This window comes from Solea solea, chromosome 19 (assembly GCF_958295425.1).
Source record: "Solea solea chromosome 19, fSolSol10.1, whole genome shotgun sequence".
Classification (NCBI taxonomy): domain Eukaryota; kingdom Metazoa; phylum Chordata; class Actinopteri; order Pleuronectiformes; family Soleidae; genus Solea; species Solea solea.
Genome location: NC_081152.1, coordinates 16,475,702 through 16,497,679, shown reverse-complemented (window position 1 = coordinate 16,497,679; position 21,978 = coordinate 16,475,702). Strand labels below are relative to the sequence as shown.

General features: G+C 40.6%; 2 protein-coding genes across 2 annotated transcripts in view; one reads left to right on the top strand and one right to left on the bottom strand.

The window, feature by feature from the left end:
- The window catches only part of LOC131446307 (ras-GEF domain-containing family member 1B-B-like), a 15,766-nt gene extending 6,637 nt beyond the window's left edge, over positions 1-9,129 (top strand). The window contains exons 2-14 of the mRNA XM_058617455.1: positions 692-1,258; positions 2,102-2,224; positions 2,648-2,785; positions 3,618-3,833; positions 4,024-4,098; positions 6,037-6,129; positions 6,240-6,342; positions 6,667-6,746; positions 6,843-6,938; positions 7,039-7,134; positions 7,392-7,515; positions 7,633-7,705; positions 7,813-9,129. Coding sequence (XP_058473438.1) covers positions 698-1,258; positions 2,102-2,224; positions 2,648-2,785; positions 3,618-3,833; positions 4,024-4,098; positions 6,037-6,129; positions 6,240-6,342; positions 6,667-6,746; positions 6,843-6,938; positions 7,039-7,134; positions 7,392-7,515; positions 7,633-7,705; positions 7,813-7,846 — 1,812 coding nt within the window. The 5' untranslated portion in view covers positions 692-697 and the 3' untranslated portion in view covers positions 7,847-9,129. The remainder of the gene's footprint in view (positions 1-691; positions 1,259-2,101; positions 2,225-2,647; positions 2,786-3,617; positions 3,834-4,023; positions 4,099-6,036; positions 6,130-6,239; positions 6,343-6,666; positions 6,747-6,842; positions 6,939-7,038; positions 7,135-7,391; positions 7,516-7,632; positions 7,706-7,812) is intronic.
- antxr2b (ANTXR cell adhesion molecule 2b) lies at positions 8,996-21,978 on the bottom strand. Its single transcript, XM_058617456.1, has 17 exons — positions 21,671-21,978; positions 20,526-20,597; positions 19,730-19,801; positions 19,516-19,597; positions 18,480-18,584; positions 17,895-17,963; positions 16,067-16,147; positions 15,788-15,848; positions 14,987-15,082; positions 13,890-13,959; positions 11,688-11,766; positions 11,334-11,429; positions 11,137-11,190; positions 10,693-10,788; positions 10,410-10,583; positions 10,243-10,323; positions 8,996-9,338 (listed from the first exon to the last, which is right to left on the bottom strand). Exons 1-17 carry the CDS (start codon positions 21,796-21,798, stop codon positions 9,300-9,302), a joined length of 1,455 nt encoding a protein of 484 aa, XP_058473439.1. The 5' UTR covers positions 21,799-21,978; the 3' UTR covers positions 8,996-9,299.

The window sequence follows — 21,978 nt, the reverse complement described above, 5'->3', positions numbered from 1 at the left end:
CCTTGGTGGAGTCCTGGGATCAGCTTACCAACCTCAGATCCAATTATCTGAACCATTAAGACACAGAGTCATTGGCGTCTCAAGATCATCCATCTGTCGACTTGTGTTTTTCCCCCTTTTTCTTTCAACCTCATGCCACCCTGTTTCCAAAAGCAGTTAGCTTCAAGAACGTGACAGAAGCTGGAAGTGTGTGTGGGTGTGGGTGGGGAGGGGGGGGATCCAAAACAACAACAACACGTGACTTTTGTAGAGAAAGTGAATTCCACGAGGAGGCGTCTTTCCAGCAGTTCAAAGCCAAAACAGTAAACAGAGGAGGGGTAACATTATGTGATTAAGTGTAGTTATTTCTCAGACACCTCTAAGTCTCAGCTTTGCGTGTTGGAGGGCGGGCAGACTGAGTCACACACACACACACAGTGGTAAACAGTTACCCGAGAAACCCGTAGTCATGGTTTTTTGATTCACAAAAAAGTGCAGCTGTGTGTTTGTTTGTTTTCCTGTCGACAAAAACATGATCAGAACACACAAAAATATGCACAATGGACCTTTTAATTGGTTTTATTTGACCATAAACAGACTTCCATATCTGGTTGTTGTGTCTATTCATACAGTGATATTGACCCATAGTACAGTACTTATTGTGTCCGTGTTCCCCAATGTCAACCATGTCCTCCTCGTGTCTCTTCTGCAGGTCACCATGCCTCCCACCACTCCGTATGCAGGGAAGTTCAGCACCTGCGTGCCCTACAGCAACAACAACAACCATCCTCAGCCTCACAGTCCGTATCGCAGCGGCACCGCCCCCAAGCCCTCGAAGGAGAACAACATCTACAACGGCGGCTACTCTGCCGCAGAGAACCCCTACGACATCCCGCAGCCCCACTGCTCCTACCGCAGCTCCTCCGTCTCCTCCGTGGCGACGAAGGAGCACCACCACTACAACAACAACAACGGCAGCTGTTCGGAGAACCCCTACGCGTCCTCGCCGCAGCCGCGCAGCCCTCAGCAGCACAGCAGTTCGTGTCCGGGCCGCGCGCACCGCCACACCTCCTCCACCACCACCACCACCAGCAGCAGCAGTGGCAGCGGCAGCGAGCAGTCCTGTCGGAACAACTCCGCCCCGGGCAAAACTCGGTTTTACGGACATGGCATCACGGCAAGCTACGGGGAGATGTGTTACCATGACAACAGTTTGGTTTCAGCGTCCCTTGAGGCTCTGATCCAGCACCTGGTTCCCACAGTGGACTACTACCCTGATGTAAGTTCTTTAAAATGCCGGGCTCATGCGTGTGCGGGTGTAATTTCCTCCTTTGCAGTCATTTGCTTAGTTTCAGACGGCACGAGGTGATGGTCAGCTCTTTCTTTTGCCTGCTGCAACTAACGATTATTTTCATATTCGATTAATCTGTCGATTATTTCCTCGATTAATCGTTTGGTCCATAAAATATCAGAAAACCTTAAAAAATGTTGATCGGTGTTCGTCAAACCTGTAAATGATGATGTTCTCAAATGTCTTGTTTTGTCCACAAACCAAAATGATTCACTTTTAATGATTGCTTTGTTATCCAGATCATAGAAATTAAGAAAAGACTCACGTTTAAGAATCTTAAACAATCGGAAATCTTGTTTTAATCTGGAAAAAACTTAAACAATTAATTGATTAATTGTTTCAGCTCTACTGTGGTGAAACTGAAAATGTTTAGGGAGCTTTTTGTTCAGAGCTGATAGTGGGAAAAAAAACAGGAAGACAGGAAGTGAATGCGGGTAACTGCATCGCCGTCTCCGAAGGCCTTTTGTTTTTGTCCGACTAAACCAAAGTTGGACAAAAAAGGCCAGGGTGGCATTTTGAGTTTTTTTTCCACTCTGGGCAAAAATAGCTTTTTTTAGGGCTTCCAAAATGCCAGATCCATGTGAGTAAATAGCCAATTTGCCCTTAAATGCAGCCTGGAGTTTTTAAATTAAGACTTCTCTTCTGTTTTTGTGGCTATAAAACGTGCGGGCAGCGTGGACGGCACAGACTTTTCTTTGTTTTTAAAGAAATCAAAATGAACGATGTGGCTCGAGTTGTTTTCTAACAGCGTCTTTGTCTCGCCACGTTTAGAGGTCGTATGTTTTCACCTTCCTGCTGAGCTCACGCCTCTTCCTGCACCCGTACGAGCTCATGACGAGGGTTTGTCACCTGTGTGTGGAGCAGCAGCGCTCCGGAGACGCCCTGCTGGATAAGGTGGGAGGATTACACACACACACACACACACATGCACACATGCACACATGCACTCACACAGAGCTATAATTATTTTTCCCTCTCTCTCTTGCCCACACAAACTCACACCCACTGTATCTAAGTAACGGTGTCACTCTCTCACCCACAGAACAGAAGCACAGCACGCACACGCAGGCTTCTGTTAATCTGCTGTGGGACAAAATATTTATGGACATTTGAATCAGCAAAGACAATCTGGACACAAAGTGACACCGGGGAAATAAAAGTGAAAGGGGCACATTTTAATGGCAACAATAAAGCAAGCAAACGACGAAATTACATGAAAGACGCTATGACAATAACGGGGGATTAGGGTTTCAGATTACACTCGTGAATTCTGTCTTTGACGTGTACTATCACTGACACTTAAGGGTCTTTTTTTAGATCCGTTTCCGCGAGGTGGCGCCGAAGCTGGTTCAGCTGCTGACTGAATGGACGGAGACGTTCCCGTACGATTTCAGGGACGAGAGGATGATGCGCTGCCTCAAGGACATGACGCACCACGTGGCCCGAGGTGACGAGGTTAGTGTCGGACGTCATCCACTGCAGCTGCGCTCACACTCAAGTGTTTATAAAGAAAAAATATAGAATATAGTGATAAAAAATAATAATAATAATAATTTTTGACACTTTGGTGACACCAGACGCTGGATTATTTTTGGGATTAATACAACACACCCGTGGCTTTGCTGCAATCAAATACCGCTCAGGGTGGATTATAATAACTGTGCGGGGATGTGCAGAGTTAGTGACATTCTCATCAGTCCTACTTGAAAGAGATTAGTGATAAATAGCAAATGTTTTCATATTTTTGTGACGTTAGTAACAACAATTCAGTAACACGTTACATCGCGAAAGGGCTGAGGGATTAATTGTTCAATCGTCAAATTAAAATCCCATTTTGTGAAAGAATGCAATCCTATGTTTGATGCCATTTCAAAAAAATATATAAATGTTAGAAACAGCTCACATCTTTCCGGTCTCATCCTTGCAGCAGTGTAAAAAAATTATATTTTCAATGGTTTCCCTTGTGATGATGCACCATCTTGTTTTGAATCTATAAGACTTCTATATTATATATTATTATCATATTATAGTTATACTAGTGTGTCTATTCAAATCAACAAGTGATAGCTTGGCATTAACGTTAGGAAGATAATAAACAAATGTGAGGGTGTAGCCTTTAGTAACCTGGATATTACTTAACTGTGAATTACAGTCCTTGTTATTACACAGTTACAAATTGCATAAGAAAAAAATGCCTTAAGGATTTAAGGGTGAACTCAAGTGTCTTCTTTATGAGTATCACGTGCCACGTGTTTTAAGTCCCGTCACGTTTGTGTCACGCCTCCAGTACTCGTGGCGAGCCATGCAGCAGATGACCCAGCGCCTGATCAAGCGTCTGTCGGCGCTCGGCCAGTACGAGGAGGCCGTGGCGGCGCTGAACGCCGTGGCCGCCGAGCGTCCCGCCGCCCTGAAGAGCAAACAGGCGTCGGGCCAGCGGAGCGACATACTGAGCGTGTGCGACGACCCCTTCGTCCTCGCTCAGCAGCTCACACACATCGAGCTGGTGAGGAGCTTTACCCCTTTAAAAGTGATACTTTGATCTGTTTTGTGTTCAAAAGACAATTTTACAATATAAAGATGAACTTTTATGTACATTAATAAGTTTTTAATTATATTAGTGTCTTCTCAATCCTCCTCTTATTCTTATTTATCTCTTTTTTTTAATGTTTTTTATCTCTTTTCTCTGCCTTCAGGACAGACTGAGTTTCATTGGCCCCGAAGAGTTCATCCAAACGTTCGCGATGAAGGATCCTCTAGAGAACCATAAGGTACAATTTAAACTGAACACACCGTTTATCATCCCTCTCAGCTTCATCTTCTTCTTCTTCTCACAGTATTTCACTTTTTCCACAATTTGGCTTTTTATTGTCTTGTTTTTTGGCTTTTTCTGTTGCTGGTTAAAGGTTAATTTCATTCTGGTTAAATTCGAGTCAGAATCAGCAGCATGTTGCACATATTCTTTTGTGTAAGACAGTGAACAAGTGAGGTCTGTTTACAATTATGTGCGGCAAAGGAATAACACAGGCTCTCGTCTGTATTATTTTGATGAAGTGTCTTCATTTTTCCCGCTTTGAGCGTCGCTAGAACTTCATCTGCCTCAGAAACCACATAAAAGATCTCCCCGGCAGATAAAAATGTAAATTTCTTTCTCGCGTTTTCATCAGAGCACAATAAAAAACAGCCATCTACGTGCGTCTCAGTGTGTCTGAAGGGCACTTTCCCCTCCTGAGTCAGCTGGAGGGTTTGTTTTCAGTCGTGGGCTTCTGAGAAGCGGCCCTCTCAGCTGGTGTTTGTGACCGCGCTTCATCTCGGTTCCACTGGCGGTTGCGCACCGGTTACATAAGCCCCACTTTGTATAGAGGAGCGGTTGAGTCAGCACAAGGGGTTCTGGAGTGTCGACGGGAAGTTTGGAGTGGAGTGGGCTGCCGGTTGTTGTGTAAGCGTTTAGCCGAGCTGTGAATCTCCGGGATTACATCACCACGGCCGGGTCGAGTTTATTTATACAACTCCTTTATGGTGTTTGTTTAGTTAAAAAGAGAGAGAGAGAGAGAAAAAAAACAAGGGTCGACCACGGAGAAACAAAAATGGAAATGAGGTGAAAATAACAATGGACGCGTCACAGGCTCTGGCGTCCAGGTCCACACGTTGTGTGGGTGTGTGACGCCTGTCAAGATCCGCTCGCGGAGGAAATTACACAACAGCATCTGCCTGTTGATCACATTGTTTCTCTTAATAATGTGATTTATCGCCAGGTTGTTGAAACGACAATGTGCCCCGCAAAATTAACCACATGATTAAGTGTGCGATTAACTGGCCCGTCGATTTCCTCGGTGAATGATGTTTTTGTTGTCGTGCGTCAGGACTTTTTTTTTTCTTCTCAGTACTGTGACAAAAACATGATTTGTTGAGGGCAAAGGAAAACAGTGAGATGTTGTTGAAAAGCTCTGGAAAAAAACATTTAAAAAGTGTCCGCACCATAATCCCGTAACGTTGTGGGGTTTTACGCTTGGTTCATTCTGTGCTCCCGTGTCTAACAGGTGTGTTAGAGTGGTGTTTGTCTCTTAAAACGACCTTTTCCATGTATTTTTTTAAAGCTTAAAAGACAGGCAATAAGAACAACAATTAAAAACACTTTTGGACAACATTTAAGTCAAAATAACCTGACCTTAAAAATGTAAAATAAATGTTCCAAAGGGAGGAAAAAGTCGAAACCACCATTCATTTATATGGCTATTTCATTTTATATGTTTTATACTCAATAAAACATATTATCATTGTCATTATTTAGACATATTAACATCATCAATATCATCATATACACAAAAATCCTTAACATCATTAATAACAATAGTATATAATATAATACTCATAGTATTTGTAATATACTATTACTACCACTATCACTACTACCTATCTATCACAGCTTTGTTTTATTCATTTATTAAATGGCTAAATAGTTTACTGTTGTTTGAAACTTGATGATTATAAAACTTTTATTTTATTTATTTATTTAGTTGTAGTTCCAGCCCTAAAGCCAACCTGCAGTACCATCGGTGCCCACTGGGGGGCTGTAACCACACATGAGGAATCTCTGCCTTAAGCAATGAGAGACTGGATCTAATAAGAACACAGCATAGAAAGACGGATTAATAAAAACATTAAAAAATGAATCTGTGCATTTACATGTTTTTTTTTTTTTTTTTCAGGGTTTCTTCCGGAAGCGTAAGACCAGTAACCTGGAGGCCTACGTCAACTGGTTCAACAGACTCAGTTTCCTGGTGGCCACTGAGATCTGCATGGTACGTTTTACACATTTAAAGTTAACATGCAGAAATCAATTTGACCATTTGTTACATAAGAACTTTGACTGACTTCCTGTCGTGTGTTCTCTCTCTCTCTCTTGTTTCAGCCCGTGAAGAAGAAACACAGGGCGCGGATCATCGAGTTCTTCATCGACGTGGCTCAGGAGTGTTTCAACATCGGCAACTTCAACTCCCTCATGGCCATCATCAGTGAGTGCTCGACAAGAACACACACACACACACACACACACAGTGTCTGAATGACAGGTGGTTTGTGGGTAATGTAGTACAGATGGAGTTTAGTGCTTAGATTTACCCCCAAAACTGATTATGTGTGCAGATTATCACATAAATCACACAGAGATTCTTGCCACAAACCACTTTTGCACAGATTGGTGTTTAATATAAGTCGCTATGATTAATCTGTAGCTCCCATAAGTCAGATAAGCAAAAATATAATATTAAAAAGCATGAAAAAAGAAGTCGTGTCAATTTAGTTTGCAAACTCATGTTCTATGTTTCATTGTCTCTCAGCTGGGATGAACATGAGTCCGATTGCCAGACTGAAGAAAACCTGGAGTAAAGTCAACACGGACAAGTTTGAAATCCTGGAGGTGAGACAAGCAGCACTGGTACACGCGTACATTTGATATTACAGGCATGTTTGGCTCGTGTTTGCTCAACGTCTCCTTTAATCTGGTCTCGTGCAGCATCAGATGGACCCGTCCAGTAACTTCAGCAACTACCGTACGGCTCTCCGCGGCGCCACCCAGAGGTCTGAGACGGCTCACAGCAGCCAGGAGAAGGTGAGCGAACGCCGAGGATTGTTCTTTGAAGTACAAAAAAAAATGAATTCTGATTTAAAATGTGAAACTAAAACTATTATATTTTCCCCTTTTTCTCCAGATTGTGATTCCGTTCTTCAGCCTCCTGATTAAAGACATTTATTTCCTGAATGAAGGCTGTTCCAGCAGACTGGCAAACGGACACATCAACTTTGAGGTCAGTTCATTACGACGTGTTATTGTTGTTGTACAGTCAGGGTAATTCATTCCCTGTGAGACGATGCATCTGCTGGATGTGATGTGTTGTCGCCCCCTTGTGGCTATAAATGCTACTACTTTTCCCTCTCAATAAAATGTCCTTTTAGATGACATAAAATTCCCATGTCAGACAGTATAACTATGATGTTTCGATGTAATATTGTGTTGTTATTCTGTTGCCAGTATTAAAGTGTGTCATGTTTTGTGTTTGAACAGAAACTGTGGGAGTTGGCAAAGCAGGTGAGCGAGTTCCTGGTCTGGCGTCAGGTGGTTTGTCCGTTCGACAGAGACCGACGGATCCTCCAGTACCTCGTCACCACGCCGGTCTACACTGAAGACGGTCAGTACACAAGCTCCTCCTCTCCATGCGTCTCCTCACATATAATCCTCAATACGTGACTCACCTGTTCATCTTGTCTCATCAAAGTCAAAAACTGGTCTTGTTTTGTCGCTGCAGAGCTGCACCTGGCCTCGTATGAGAGCGAAGGGCCGGAGAACAACATGGAGAAAGACAGTCGCAGGTCTCTCAGGTGGGCGTGGACACGTGCATGCAGCCAAAAACTGAAAATGAACCGCCACTATTTTAACACGTATTTAGTAGTAACGCTGCTTATTTTTATTCTTTTCCATTTTCCAGATCGTCGCTGCTTCATCGCGAGAACCGGTCGTAACTGTGAAACCAGTGACACCGTTTATGACACTATAAAACATTCCTTAAAGCTACATCATCTTATGTACAGAAGAGGACATGCAGCTGGGACCACAGATGACCAAGAGACCATCATCTGGGCTTTGACAAACACGAGGAGCACAGCTTTAAAGTGTTTGATGAAAGCTGCTGCAGTTGTGTGTTATCACAGCCGACTATCATGTGCGTCCTCGTGGCCTGAAAACGTTGTTGAATTGCGATGATTCCCATGAGGAGCTTCACATTCCTGGTGTGGATTACAAACTGTGTGCTTCTTCTTCTTCCTCCTCCTCAACTGCTCAATCTGAGGCACTTAACTCGACATTAGAAGACTCCGGAGGGCGCTCAGACGTGTATGGATTTCGTTTTAGATCCTCCAGTGGATGGACCTCCATCATGGCAGCAGCATGGGAGGGGGGGGATGCTCTTCTCCTTTTAACCCTCATTGGTTTACTGGACAACATTAGCACTGCTTTGTTCTTTTTTCCTGGCAGTCAGAAACCAGAGAGGCGAGGCGAGCTGTATCATCAATAACAGGCCCTCAACAGCTGCTTTTTAAGACACGTTGCTGCTGCTGCTGCTGCTGCTGCTGCTTCTGCTTGTCGTCAAATTATTCTTTTGCTATTTCGCTGCAACTCGACTCATCGATTACGTCAGCCGCATATTTTTCTCAGTTTTGGTTGTTAGCATTTCGTGCGATGTGGGCAATCGCTGGCGAATTTGCGACGCGACTTTTGTGATGATCATGCAGCGGAAATCAAATGCACTTGAGTGAGCGTGCGAGCGAGCGTGGCGCTGTGCGTGTTGTATTATAGGTTTTTATTGACTCCTATTTTGAGGCGTCACTCTTTACAGTATTAAGTTGTATTTTGTATCAGAAGGCTTAAAAACAAAACAAGTGTTTCCTTTTCCTGTACGCTCTTTCTCTGATGCGTCACCGTGAGCTTGTTGCTGGTTGGCTGGCTCTGTGTTGGTAAGCTATTTTTCGTTAACACACCAGTTCTTGTATGAAATGAAATGAAATGAAATGAAATGAAAAAGTGTTTGGGTTTTGATTGACACATTGATGCCATTTGAACTCTGAGTGGAAGTGATGCTACATTTTTATGTGTTCATGTATTTTATATTTGTGTTTCTCATGTATGCTTTATTTTTTATTGTGTATCATTTGTGTCATCGCCGGTCAGGGTACTTGTACTGACTTTGGTCTTTGTGAAAAAAGAGGATTGTTATATATTTTTCTTTCAAATAAACAAAATTGCTGCACACGCTGGTGGGACGATGTGGTTTTTAAGTAAAAAAAAAAGACATTTATTTACAATATACATTCCAACATTGATCTCTGTGTGTTTGTGTGTGTGTGTACACGTCAGTCATCTTGTGTCTAAAAAAAACCCAGGAATAAAATGAAAAGTGTCAATCCTCGTGTTAGAACATCAGTGACTTTGAACTCGAGTGAAGTTAATGCAGCGGCCCTGGAAACAACAAAAACATAATAGATTAATAGATGGAACAACACTTGCAAACCACATGTGCTGCAAGTCATGTTTTAGTTTATCAGAATGGAATTGGAATCCAATATCTGGCGACAAGTCAACATCATTCTCAAAACACAGATTGAAGGAACATTTTTTTCTGTTTTTATGGACAAAATATGAAGTCACATCGCCAACAATGCATCAGTAAATATTTAAAGAATTGAACAATCCTGTAAGAGTGGAGTCTGTTAGTGCTGTGTTTGGTGACGCCCTGTGCAAGCACAGACTGTAAATATGAACAATAGGGCTGATGCAATAACTGGCTGGATGATAACAGATAATAAGAGAGAGGAAACTGGGCTTTGTTATTTTGTTTTTTAATCTGATCGGCATCCACTGTGAATTCAAGAGCTCAAACAAATACATTTCATGATTTCATTTGAAAGATCCAATACTGATTCATAAAATCCACCTTAAATATTAAATCTTTTATTTTATGCCATTTCTTGAATCATCTGCACAAATCTCACCTCAATCTCACCTAAATCTCAGACTTGAGCGGAATAGCAACTGAGTCGGCAGATTTATAACCACAAATACTGATAATAAGAGGACAGTTTGTACAATTTGGTAATTACTGATGCACTTTTAGGTAGTATAGGTTTTTAAGGTTTAAATTTAAATTGTCACTTACGACTGTACTGTACAGTTGCACTGTGTGGTCAGATTAAATTAAAAGTGCATTTGCTGCATTAGTTCTGAGGAAAATCTCTGTGGAAAAACACTGGTATGGAAACTGAAATGTCATAAATAAATCAGCATCAAAATGGCATCAGAAACTCGTGAATCAGATTTGAATCAGTTCAAGAAATCAGAAGAGATTCCACCGCCGATTTCTTACCTTATCCTGGTGTGTTGGCCTCATGATTGCCACTCTGTCGTACTGTCGTCTCAGTAAAGCCAACAACGCATCAAAACGCCCCTGAAGGTCAAACAATTTATTTTACAATTCCCAGCATTACTTAATGTGAAGGGCTTTTAATTTGAAAAGCACTGACAAGGACTCACTTTGATGGGAGTGTACCATTTGGACTGTGGTTGAGGGCTGTAGACTGGAGGAGGTCTCGGTGGGGGTCGGGGTATGATGGGCTCCTCCACTTCCTCTGGCACAGTGACCACAGCGTTTTTGGCTTTCGTTAGTCGTGACCCCTCCTCTGTGGAGCCTTTCTGCCCCCAGCGAACCTTAAAGCAAGTACAAGCGGCAGATACGGTATCGTAGATGCTGCAACACTGACAAACTGGTGGTGATATCGGAAGTGTGTGTGTTCATTTGCTTTTTTTGTTTATTTACCTCCATGCGTTTGATTCCTCCAGGTCCTCTGCCTCCGTAGTATGAAGCGTCCACTGTGGGCCACCTGTGTTTGGGTGTGAGATCCTCCTCCAGCTCCTTAAAAACAACCCGAAATATGATTAGAACTTTATAGTATGTCCCAAAAAGACAATAATCGTGTACTGTTACTATGCTAAATTGCTGGTTGCAGCATGTAACATAATAAAGAATCTAGATATATTTAGATATTTAAATAGTGTCTATCTTAAGTTCATCTATTATAAGTTTTAAAAACCACAGTCATTAAATTTTACTGCCCTCTAAGGTTAAAAACAAAACAAAACAAGAGACACTGGTTTTGGGGCCTCCAAATTTAGCTTAGGGCCCCATGAAGGCTTGGGCCGGCCCTGTGACAAAGATTTTAAAATGGAAACAAATAAATAAAAACATCTGTGGTCCACTCACGACGACAGGAGGTGGAGGAGGAGGAGGTCGAGATGGTGGTGGGTCTCTGATCACCTGTTAGAAATGAAGGACTGTTACTATGGAAACTCTGGCCGTCTGGCTACTTCCATAAATAAAATTAGAATAATAATAGCACAAAATTTTGGTTCATGCTTCCACACGGTCTAATTCTGAATTACACGCAAACATGGACTCACCACTGTGCAGCAAAGAGGCCAGAACCACCACAGTAAAACAAGAGCCAGCAACAGCAACAGAGCCAAGAGCAACCAGAGGACCCAGGTCCCGTCAGACTGCAGTCCACACACACACACACACACACACACAAGCACCAACACGTCATTTATTAATTTAGTAGATGACAAAGTTGTTTTTTATTTTATTTCAGATAGATAAATACTGTACAAGAAAAATATTATAAAAATCGAGTACGAGTGAGGGTGCACTGGAAAAGTTTAGTGCCCTATATGAAAAAAACCCATAAAAACTGTATAAAAATAATATTTTATACAATATTTGAATATTTACAGTCCTCTGCGAACGACACTCACACATGTTGTGGCGTGGATGGTGATGGGAGTGGAGATGAAAGATTGTCCGTTGTTCAGACTCACCAGCACCTCAACGGACCTGTGAATGATCGCAAACACAAACACTAAAAATAAACACTAACAAATGCAAATACCTCTTACATTCAAAATATTGTCAAATGAGTTCCCACTCTCCTGATTAAGATCAGCTTGACACACATATACAATATTTACAAAAATAAATGGTTGTAGTCTTTTGGTTTCCTCGCTGAAGCCAACCGAGGATCAATATACTGAATAGCCACTAGGGGGTGACTTGCCCGGTGGCAAAAGAAAACCTATTTAAATTGAAGTATATGGGAAAATGATTTTACTTCTCACTTCATTTTCAGCATCTCGTAATATTTCCCAAGATAAGTTTATGGTCTAAATCAGTCAAATCTTAACCAGCGTGAGGTCCCCTTTAATAGAGTGTAATGTCAATGTTGTGTCCATTTAAAAAAAAAAAAAAAATAAATAAATTTAGAGTGTAATATATACATATGGGGGGACACTAGTGTGATTGACAGCTGGTATCATGCAATAGGAGCCTCCAGTTGTTTCCAGTCAAATCTTGATTCTGAAGGTTTTGTGGTGTATATGTGTGTGTGAGTGGCAGGTGTGGGGGCGTGACTAACCCCCTTGTGCTGCACACCTGTGATTCATTCACAATCAACCCATGCTCCAGTGCCTCCAACCAGTTTGTGTGCTGACCTCAGTGATGCTCTTGCTATGACTAGATTGTCTACTATTATTTCCTCTCATTCAGTTTTAAAGGCGTATTGTAAGAGAATCAATGACTGAGCTTCTCTGTTTGGGCCAAAATCACTGATCTCATTGTGAAAGTAAGTCCATGCATTTCATAGTTGATTTCATTGTTTGCCTTTAAAAAGTTTGCAGAACTATTGAATACACTTTGTTTCCAACTATCAAGCTGAGATTTTATTTTCAGTTTTGTCCCTGATCGGTGATCAAACAGTGAGTGAGTGAGCGAATGAGTGTTTCAGTGAGTGGGTGAGACCTGCAGGGTGGCTGGAGACAGATAAGGAGACACAGTGAGGGAGAGAGAGAGAGAACGGGTGCTGTTTGAAGTGGGTGCAGTTAAATCTGGGTTGGCTCGCTCTCTAAATGCCACAGAGATATTTTGGTCGGACTGGCTTCAGTTCATCCAACACTTTGAGCTGTTACCAGGTTTTTCTGTAAACTTTGTTCTTGTTGCTCTCTCAGTTTCTCACACACACACACACACAAATGAAAATGTTCTCCAACGTCTTGTACACTCATGCATGATGCGTTCCCTATCCCCTTACCTTAACTTAACTTAAACCATCACACTTAAATGCCTTATCCTAGCCACAATCTAAACCCTATTCTAACCCTGTCTCTAAAACCAAGTCTTAAGCCTCAAAAAGCCATTAAAATTTGTGAAGACAGGCCAAAATGTCCTCACAAGGTCATGATGTCCTCAATTATGAGTTTGAAAACGTGGTCCTCACAGCCTACTACAGACATGCACACACACACACACACACACACGTTTGCACGACTATACTTCTTAGGACACTGCATTGACTTATTGACAAAATAAAGAGTTCTCCCTTATCTTAACCAAAACAAGTTAATGTCTAACCTTAATTTTAACTTTAACCACATACTCAGAAATTAAGATTCTGCCTCATTAGGACCAAGTTTTGGTCTCCATGAGGACTACTGGTCCTGACAAGGTCAGTGTTTATGCAAGAAAATAGTCCCAAATTTGACAAATACAAATACACACAACAGTGAGCGGTGTTTTTATATAGTAAAGTTTCAGGTTTCAGTGAAATTAAATACACTATACACAAGTATGTTTGAAAAATAATTTGAATTTAAGCATTTAGGCAAATGTCTCCATATTCTGTGATGGGACAACCATATTCTTAATACCCTTACATCTAGTGATAATTCATGTAAAACAAAATTGGCTTTGCTACATAACAAACAAAATATACAAGCACTAGAACAGAAATGACAATAACAACAATCATGCAACACAACACATGAATGCGGTTTCATTGCTCTGTGTTCTGAAATTCTTGTGGTAAAACCGTAACGACCAGAGTGGTACGCTGTGATTATACAATCATTACATTACACGGTGTAATCACACACAGTTTATGTGTTTGTGTGTTTGTCTCGACTTACTCTCCGACCTCGTGCAGAGTGGGAGCGGGACACAGCAGATGCCCGTCTCTAACTACTGTCGGCTTCTGCTCTGCGGGGCAAGAAGGAGAAGAAGAAGAAGAAAGACACGGGAATGTTACAATAAAATGTAAAACATGCAATTTATACAATAGGTACTGGGAAATAATTACCCAACAGTAAACACCCTGTATTATAAATGGTTTGTACATTAACAGATATAGAGCTGGGTTAGCAAACAAATTATCATTGAGGAGACGTTACTGTATGATGTTACATGTGTTGAAATAACATACATACATACATTGTAACAATCCCTCCAATGCACCCTAAAAAATATTCTTTGACGTCCATCCAACTAATTGCATTTACAAAAGTAATAATGTACTGTAACTCATTGCTTTTTAATACCAAGTATCAAAGTTTGGCTGACATCAAATTCAGGTGCTTTTCAAGGACTTTCCAGGGCCAATTTCATCATATTCAAGGTACCACGTAATTTACTCGCTCATTGTTCTGCATAGGATCTGGCGGAGAGAGACAGTGAACAGTGTCCACAAACACCGCTAGTTATGACTCAACGTTAGTTCTGCTTAGGCCTAGTCCATGTACATCAAGCATGAAACAGTAGGTGGCGTCGTAACAAACGGGAAATAAAATCTGAAGCAACAGAGCAAAGCAAAAGAAAAAAACTGTAAAACCCTGGAGCAGAAGACATGAAAACAAGAGAGTAAGATTAAGGAAGTAATTGTACAGTTTTGTCATGTATTATCTCCTCATGTCCTCTCAGTGACTCTGTCTCTATTGATCCATTAATAGACTAACGACAGAGACAACATGTCCTCCCTCTTTCTGCTCCCTGTTTAATAATGTCTCCTCTGTTCTGTGTCCCGGAGTCGATGAAAAGCAGCCACTGTTTGTGCCTGGACGTCATGACTCTGACTTTCCACTGCAGCACTGTATCTACATTTCACATGATTATCAAACAGCATCGCAGGAGCAAGTGAACACGTAGCACTCGTTGCTCTCTTGAACTTTAAAGCAAAACAACATTTGCTGGTTTGAATGTAGTGGACATAATGGTCAGTAGATTTACTGACTGTGAGTCTGTTGATTGACGGTGAGGAGACAGAGTATGTTGTCTGTCCTCCTGGATCCACTGAAGCTGCTGCCTCTCAGCACCACGTTGAACGACTCTGGACAAACATTAAACACATAACATATTATATTTATTTATTTATTTATTTATTTATTTATTTATTTAATTATTTACTTAATTATTTATAATGCCCCTACATTTTACATATCACTACCAGCCAGTTTCAAACTTAATATCGAAAACTATGCTGTTATTTAATATCAAATTGTGGTACCTAAGAAATCTAATCAGCATCTGTGAGCCAATAAGCACGCAGCATGCTGTTTGACCAAGATATAAAGCTAAATAAATGTATTGTAATATATAGTGTATTTTCTTTTTTAAAATGTATCATTCAGGAATCAGTATCAAAGTCAAGAAATTGATATTGATACAATATTGAATTATTTTAATAATTACCAGGGCTGCAGGATCCAGATCTGAGGCTAATGACTTAAGATTATCAGGATCAAAATGTAAGTTGCTATGAATTACTAGTTAAAAAGAATATTACTATTTTCCTTTCACCACAACCAGCCTAGGCAGGTGAGTCCTGCAGAGATTTTATTCCCTTTTAAAAGGGAGTTTAAAGTGCCTCCAGGTTACGTGTGGTAATTGATTTGATTTGTAAACATAAATAATAGACGTAGTTATAACAAATAGCCAAAGCATTTTCCTGCATTTTAATTCTATAAAATAAAAAATACAGTTTCTAACTATCTGCAAACATAAACACTGTCATGTAAAAGTATTGTTCTCTTACCGTTCACACAAACACTTGATGGCTCTATGGTGAACACATCAGTGCATGACTGCTTCAGGATCTGTGTGAACATGCAGAAGCTGGAGTTAGAAGTCTGTATTCACGCGACACAAATCAGAATCAGAATCAGAATCAGAAGAGCTTTATTGCCAAGTATGATTTGCACATACAAGGAATTTGTTCTGGTGTCATTGGTGCATAACAAGCATACAAAATTTAAAAAAAAAGTTAAAAAAAGACACAAAGTCACACTCTGCATTTCATGTCATGTGACCTCACCGAGTTGACGATGTCTTTGAGGGCATGAAATCCCGACAAAACCGGGAAGACTTGATCTGTGCTGTCTGCGATTTCAGCAAGCTGCAAGAAAAATGTGAAATATAAAATTCAACATACAAATTTGTAGTCAAGAATTATGAAGTAAACAGTTTCTTGCAATGACGCAATGACCAAGCATTCTCCGGATAATGTCACGCTAGCGGATAGACTCTGCTCACTTCCAGCGATACTTTCACATGACAAGCAGCTAATTTGACAAATCGCAAGCTTGTATCAAGGCCAGGCCAGGATTTCCTGGAATAATACCAACTACAGGTGTTTCCTCCCAGCTGCAGAGAGTCTGAGTAGCATTACACGACTGCTTTTGGTTTGCTAGCTAGCTGAGATGCTAGCAGCTTTTATCTCCTGCTTGCTAGCTGAGATGATAGCTTAGTTTGTCCCGAAAATACATCTTCCCTGGACGTAAAAACCCGTAGAAAAGCTCTGCATCTTTATTTAAAATTCATAAAGACGAGGAAATGAAGGACATAAAGAACAGAAATAAGCTTAGACTCCTGCTGTGAGGCTGCAGTTACCGCTAATAGACAAAGGGTGATAGAGAATAAGACTCGCTGAGTTAAACTGAGTTAAACTATGACAATGTTGTTTTTCTACATGGTTGTTAAACATGAGGTCTAACACTGGAGTGTTTAAAAGTGAATATTCTGCACAAACGCTGACAGTGCTTTCTAGAAGAAGCTTCAGTCTGCTGGTTTTGGTTCAGTGCATTTAGGAAGGGAAGGCCTGTTTGTAGGAGATGAAAGCTGTGGACACATGAAGCTGCAGCTTTCATCTCCTGCTTTAACGACAGCAGAACAGGAAGCGTGTCTGGCATTATTTAATTAGACAGTGATGTAATTACTTCCTCCTGACCACAGAGTACACTCGGTCACTCAGTAGCCAGGCAGACCATCACTTGCACCCGTCGACCCTCTGGTTAAACAGTAAAAGTGCTCATCAAATTCATTACACAGACTAATATGTAATACAGGACAATATAAAACAAATAACATATGTAGGAATTATTCAGGGAAAGATTGAAAACTGTTATTAATGAAACATTACATGTAACTACAGTGGTTTTTGCACAGCAAATTTGATTAATAACATTCTAAATATGTTGGGTAATGCAGCATAATACCGTATATTTTCATTTCAAAGTTTATATTGAAGATGTTAAAAAAATGAGAAATGTACACTGAGCATAGAAACTAACTTTCTTGTTAATACATGTGCACAATCATATCCAAACATAAAATACAAATGTATGTAACTTGTTTTGCAAAAATGATAATGATAAAATGATAACAATAATTATAATGGGAAGAGAAAGAAGTCGTAACTCACACAAAAATAAATTTGGACATAGATTTGGTTTCATATTGAGATTATATTCCTTAGTCTCACTCCAATAACTGACATACAAAAACTTCCTGCACCTGACGTCAAATTTGCAATGAAAATCTGGGAAAATACGATTTTTTATCTTTCATAAATCAAACTGCATCACACACCCCAAACTAAAAATCTCTAGCAAGAACCTGCTGTTCAGTCCTCACCATAATTCAGGATATGTTCATAAATCTGGCCCCAAAAACAACAGCCTGTTGAATTTATGACCACATCACACACACACACACACACAGAAAGACAAATAAAAACCTCCCTGTGTTTCTACGGCCAACAGTATCAGTAAACGAGGCGAGTGTTTTTTCTCTCACAGAGCGGCGCGACAGAAACCAGTGAGACAAAGTAAAGAGAGACGAGTATAAACATTAGATGTTTCTACCTGTTTGTGGTCAAAGTCCATGACCCCGACACAGTACACTCTGGCTCCAAAGCCTCTGGCTGTGTCCGCCTGGGAAACACGACACAGTTGGTGATGATGGGAAAATCAGAAAACCTTGTTTTTGCTTTATATTTAACATTCTTTATCGTGTTTATCTTGAAAGAAAGACGTTCCCGCTGCAGATGGACTATTAACGTCTATTCTATTCTATCTCAATGGTGATGTATGTTTGTTTCTTCCATGCAGCGACCGTTAAACTTCTCTTAACATGATGCAAAGATCAACACGTCCACCCGTGAAGCTTTCATTGGTGTTTTGTAACTCGGTAAAATAACAGCGTGTGTGGTTTCGACAAGTATGTTTATGTGTCAGTGTGTGTGTGTTTTGCTTTCATGACCGCAAATACTCAAGAGTTGCTGTTTATGAACCATTCTCAAGAGGAAAACTCCACTCAACCCTTTTTCTTCTCTTGTACTGTGGTTACACTGAAAGTGTCTTTCTGTCAGGAGCCATAAAACAAGTCAAACTCTGGTATGCTGATGGAGAATGTCCTCTGAGGGGACAGAGAGAGAGAGACACAGTTACCTCCCGGACACTTAGTTCGTAGGGGTAGACGTCCAGCTTTCCATCAGTCAGTATGATGATGATGGTAGATGAGGGTGTGGTTTGAGCCTTCATCTGCTCCGACACCTGACGAGAGAAAGGCGGCACATATTTGGTGGAAGGGTTTCAGGTGTGCAGTTATTTTTATTTAGTCTTTATTTAACCAGATTACTAATAAAAGCATAATATAACAACACTGAAACGTGCTCATATTTAAAAACTTTAAACTCTTCACCAGAGCTCTAAACTTGATCAGTGATTCCCAAAGACTGGGTCGGGGCCCACAGATGGGTCACAAGAGGTTTTTTATGGGTCCTAAAAACAAATGTGCAGGGTTTTGAAAACCTTTAAGTTAAGATTTATGTGAATATTTTCAATAACATGTATGGAATGAAGCAGTAATTCATCTAACAGAGTTGGCTGTTAATTATTTGCCATCTTAAGAAGAGGGTCCCCATAGAGAAAGAAACTCGTTTTTTTGGAACAACAAATCACACAATATGTAAAGAACAAAAAAATGTACGACTTCCATGTTTCCATTTTTGAAAAGAGACGATAAGTCAGAAGGACTTTGCCCAGTATGGTGCTGCAGAAAAACACATACCAGTTACAAACACATAGCAAAGTGGTGACCGCTTCACTTTAGAACAGAGAACACAGTGGTGAGAAAAAGAACCAGTGTTTGTAATGACGCTCAGTGTCCCATGATACTGAGTCAATACCAGATAAAATGGTGGATTCCACCAGTTCTTGTTTACACTTAAAGAAAACCAAGACTTGTTTCTGTGGTAAAAACCTAATAAGAGTCTAGGCTTTTTTTAAAAAAACACAATGAATGTGCTCCGTAAAAGACTAAGAATCCAGATATTTAAATGTAGATCTGGATTCTTTGTTTGTTGACCTTTCAAGTTGGTTTATACATTTTAATATATCTCGGATTCTTCTGTTCATGTGTTGGATGACAATATACAGGAGATCCTTGATCGTAAACTGAATGTTTGATGTGGCTTGAACATACCGCCTGCATGCCCTCGTGCATGTACGTTTCACCAGCAGGTTTGATTTGGCTCAGCTTCTTCAAACCTTCATCTATTTTCGACCTTCACAGCCGGGACACAAAGACAAAGCAACAAAGACGGAGCAGTGTAAATATAAATAAAATAAAATAAATAACGGAGGGATAAGACAGCAGACAGCAGTCCCTGTGGAGAGGATAGAGATGAGTTCCTCACCTGTCGCCTGTCAGAGGCAGAATTACAACTGCTCTGGCTGAAAAGACAATGTAGGACACTCTCATCCTGGGACTGAAACACAAACACACAGAACAAAGGCATGAATCTTGTCTGAAGTACAAACTTTAAAAGAAAAACTCCTCAAGGACTATTGTCAACTTAATACATGTTGTTTGGGAATGTTCCACGGTTTCTGGAACTCTGGTTAAAGGTAATCATGTTCCTCACGGAGTGAACTCACTGACCTTAGCCACTTTATTAGGTACACTTCCTGAACTGTTTGTTAATGCAAATATTCTGCTCAGCCAGTCACATGACAGCAACTGAGTCACGTTGACTTTTGCGTTGTTGTATTTTGTTCCACTGAATCTCTAGCGCTTGTCAGGTTGACTTCCCTGCTTCTACTTCAGGCACGACTTTCTGTTGATGTCGCCGTCACCACCTTCAACATCTGGCTGCATGTTTTTGCTCCGTCATATTTAGCAACCCACTATTAAACCTAAAGATATCACACACACATGCACCCTGAGCATCATTACCAGGCGGAGGTTTTGGAGCAGTTGGTGGTGGCCATGGATGATGTCTACCCCCCCAAATTAGACATGCCCTACTTTTCTACTCACTACTGCTCTTTTGTATTGTCATTTAAAGACCTATACACGGACTCCAGGCTGTTTAAATACTCCCTGCTTCAGTGTGCCAGTGTGTTTTTAAACGGTATAAAAACCACAACAATCCACGAGGAGGAGGGTGGAGAAGAAGGAAAAGGTTTCCCATCCTTTAACTTCAAAAGCACCTGACAAACTTGTTGGTGAGCTGCTCCGCAAAGCCATAGATCTCGTGCCAGTGTCCCGACACACTGCCTGACCTGCAACACAAACACAGTGACACACTGACCATTCAGGAGTTTTGATTTAGGATTCGAACAATGTGTCTATAAATTCATTTCACTAATAAAGAGATACTAAAAAGATGTCCCTTTAATGCACTAGGAAGTCCCATCGAGATTAATATCTCTATTATTATAAGTATAACACGGTCAATTAGCAGCAACTTTTATCAAGAAATGACAGCAATTATTCTGCATTTAAAACCATTTAAAGCAATGAGGATTGTTCCAGGACCAGGGACTAAAAGTAGAAAAGCTTAGTAGCCTCATTTGTCAGTTTTTGTCAATCTTTTCATTAATGATGTGTATTTTAAACAACATATTCTGTATTTGCATATTAGTTTATAAATGTTCACATTTAAATTGAATGTCCTGAATGTTATTATTATATTGTATATTGAATATTAAAGTAATAATGCAATGAATGTTCTGTATATCAAAATGAGCACTGTGCTCTTGAATCAGTGTTAAATCCCTTTATACAGCTTGTTTTCTACATGAGCTACAAAATTGAAGTTTTATATTATAATTTCACATATGTAACTCTTATGTAGAAGCAACAGACACACAAATATATTGTTTACTGAAATAATAAACATGCAGAAGGGTCAGAATTGTCACTATAGTCAGTCAGAGAGTTATAGAATGGCAGCAGTTTGAGTGTTTAACTTAAATTCAGCTTGTTTTTTCTATATGAGCAACATAAATAAAGTTTTATATGATAATTTCACACAACAACAGCGCTTATGCAAGAGCAACATGAACTATAATAAAGGCAGAACATGTGTTGGACATGTGTTTCCTCAGCTTATAAATAGACAATGTGCTCAGTTCTATCTATTTTGTTTTTGTTGGACAGATAACAAACATCACACTGAGCTGAACTGTGATATGAACTCTCGACAGTTTACTCTACAAACACTGTTGATCAGGAGAGACGTGCAGCGAAGCAGCAGAGGAGCGAGCGTGGCCGAATAAACACATCCATACATGGAGATGAAAAAGGGAATCTGTGAAGAGTGTGAGACACACGAGCTTCATCACATACTCACCTGTCCAACACAAAGTAAACATCAAACGCTCCATCACAGGACGTGTCTTCATCCACGTCTGCTTCCACCAAGACACACAACAGCAGCAGCAGCAGCAGGACTTTACAGCATCTCCATATCACATCCATAATAATCCATGCGTTTCATAGGAGCAGGAGGTTTGCATTTTTTAAAAAGAGAAGGTCCTTAAATCAGCCATGAGGCGTTTGTGTCCACATGAGCAGCAGCAGCAGCAGCAGCAGCTCACATGCTGATCCACTGGTGTGTTCTCTGTACTCAGTGTGTGAGTGTGTGAGTTCACTGACAGC

Excerpts from the sequence above, each read along its gene's own strand:
- antxr2b (XM_058617456.1), bottom strand. The coding sequence starts at position 21,798 with ATGGATGTGATATGGAGATGCTGTAAAGTCCTGCTGCTGCTGCTGCTG. Across the intron at positions 17,964-18,479 it reads ACGAACTAAGTGTCCGGGAG|GCGGACACAGCCAGAGGCTT; the intron begins GTAACTGTGTCT and ends CGTGTTTCCCAG. Across the intron at positions 16,148-17,894 it reads TGGACTTTGACCACAAACAG|CTTGCTGAAATCGCAGACAG; the intron begins GTAGAAACATCT and ends TTTTTCTTGCAG.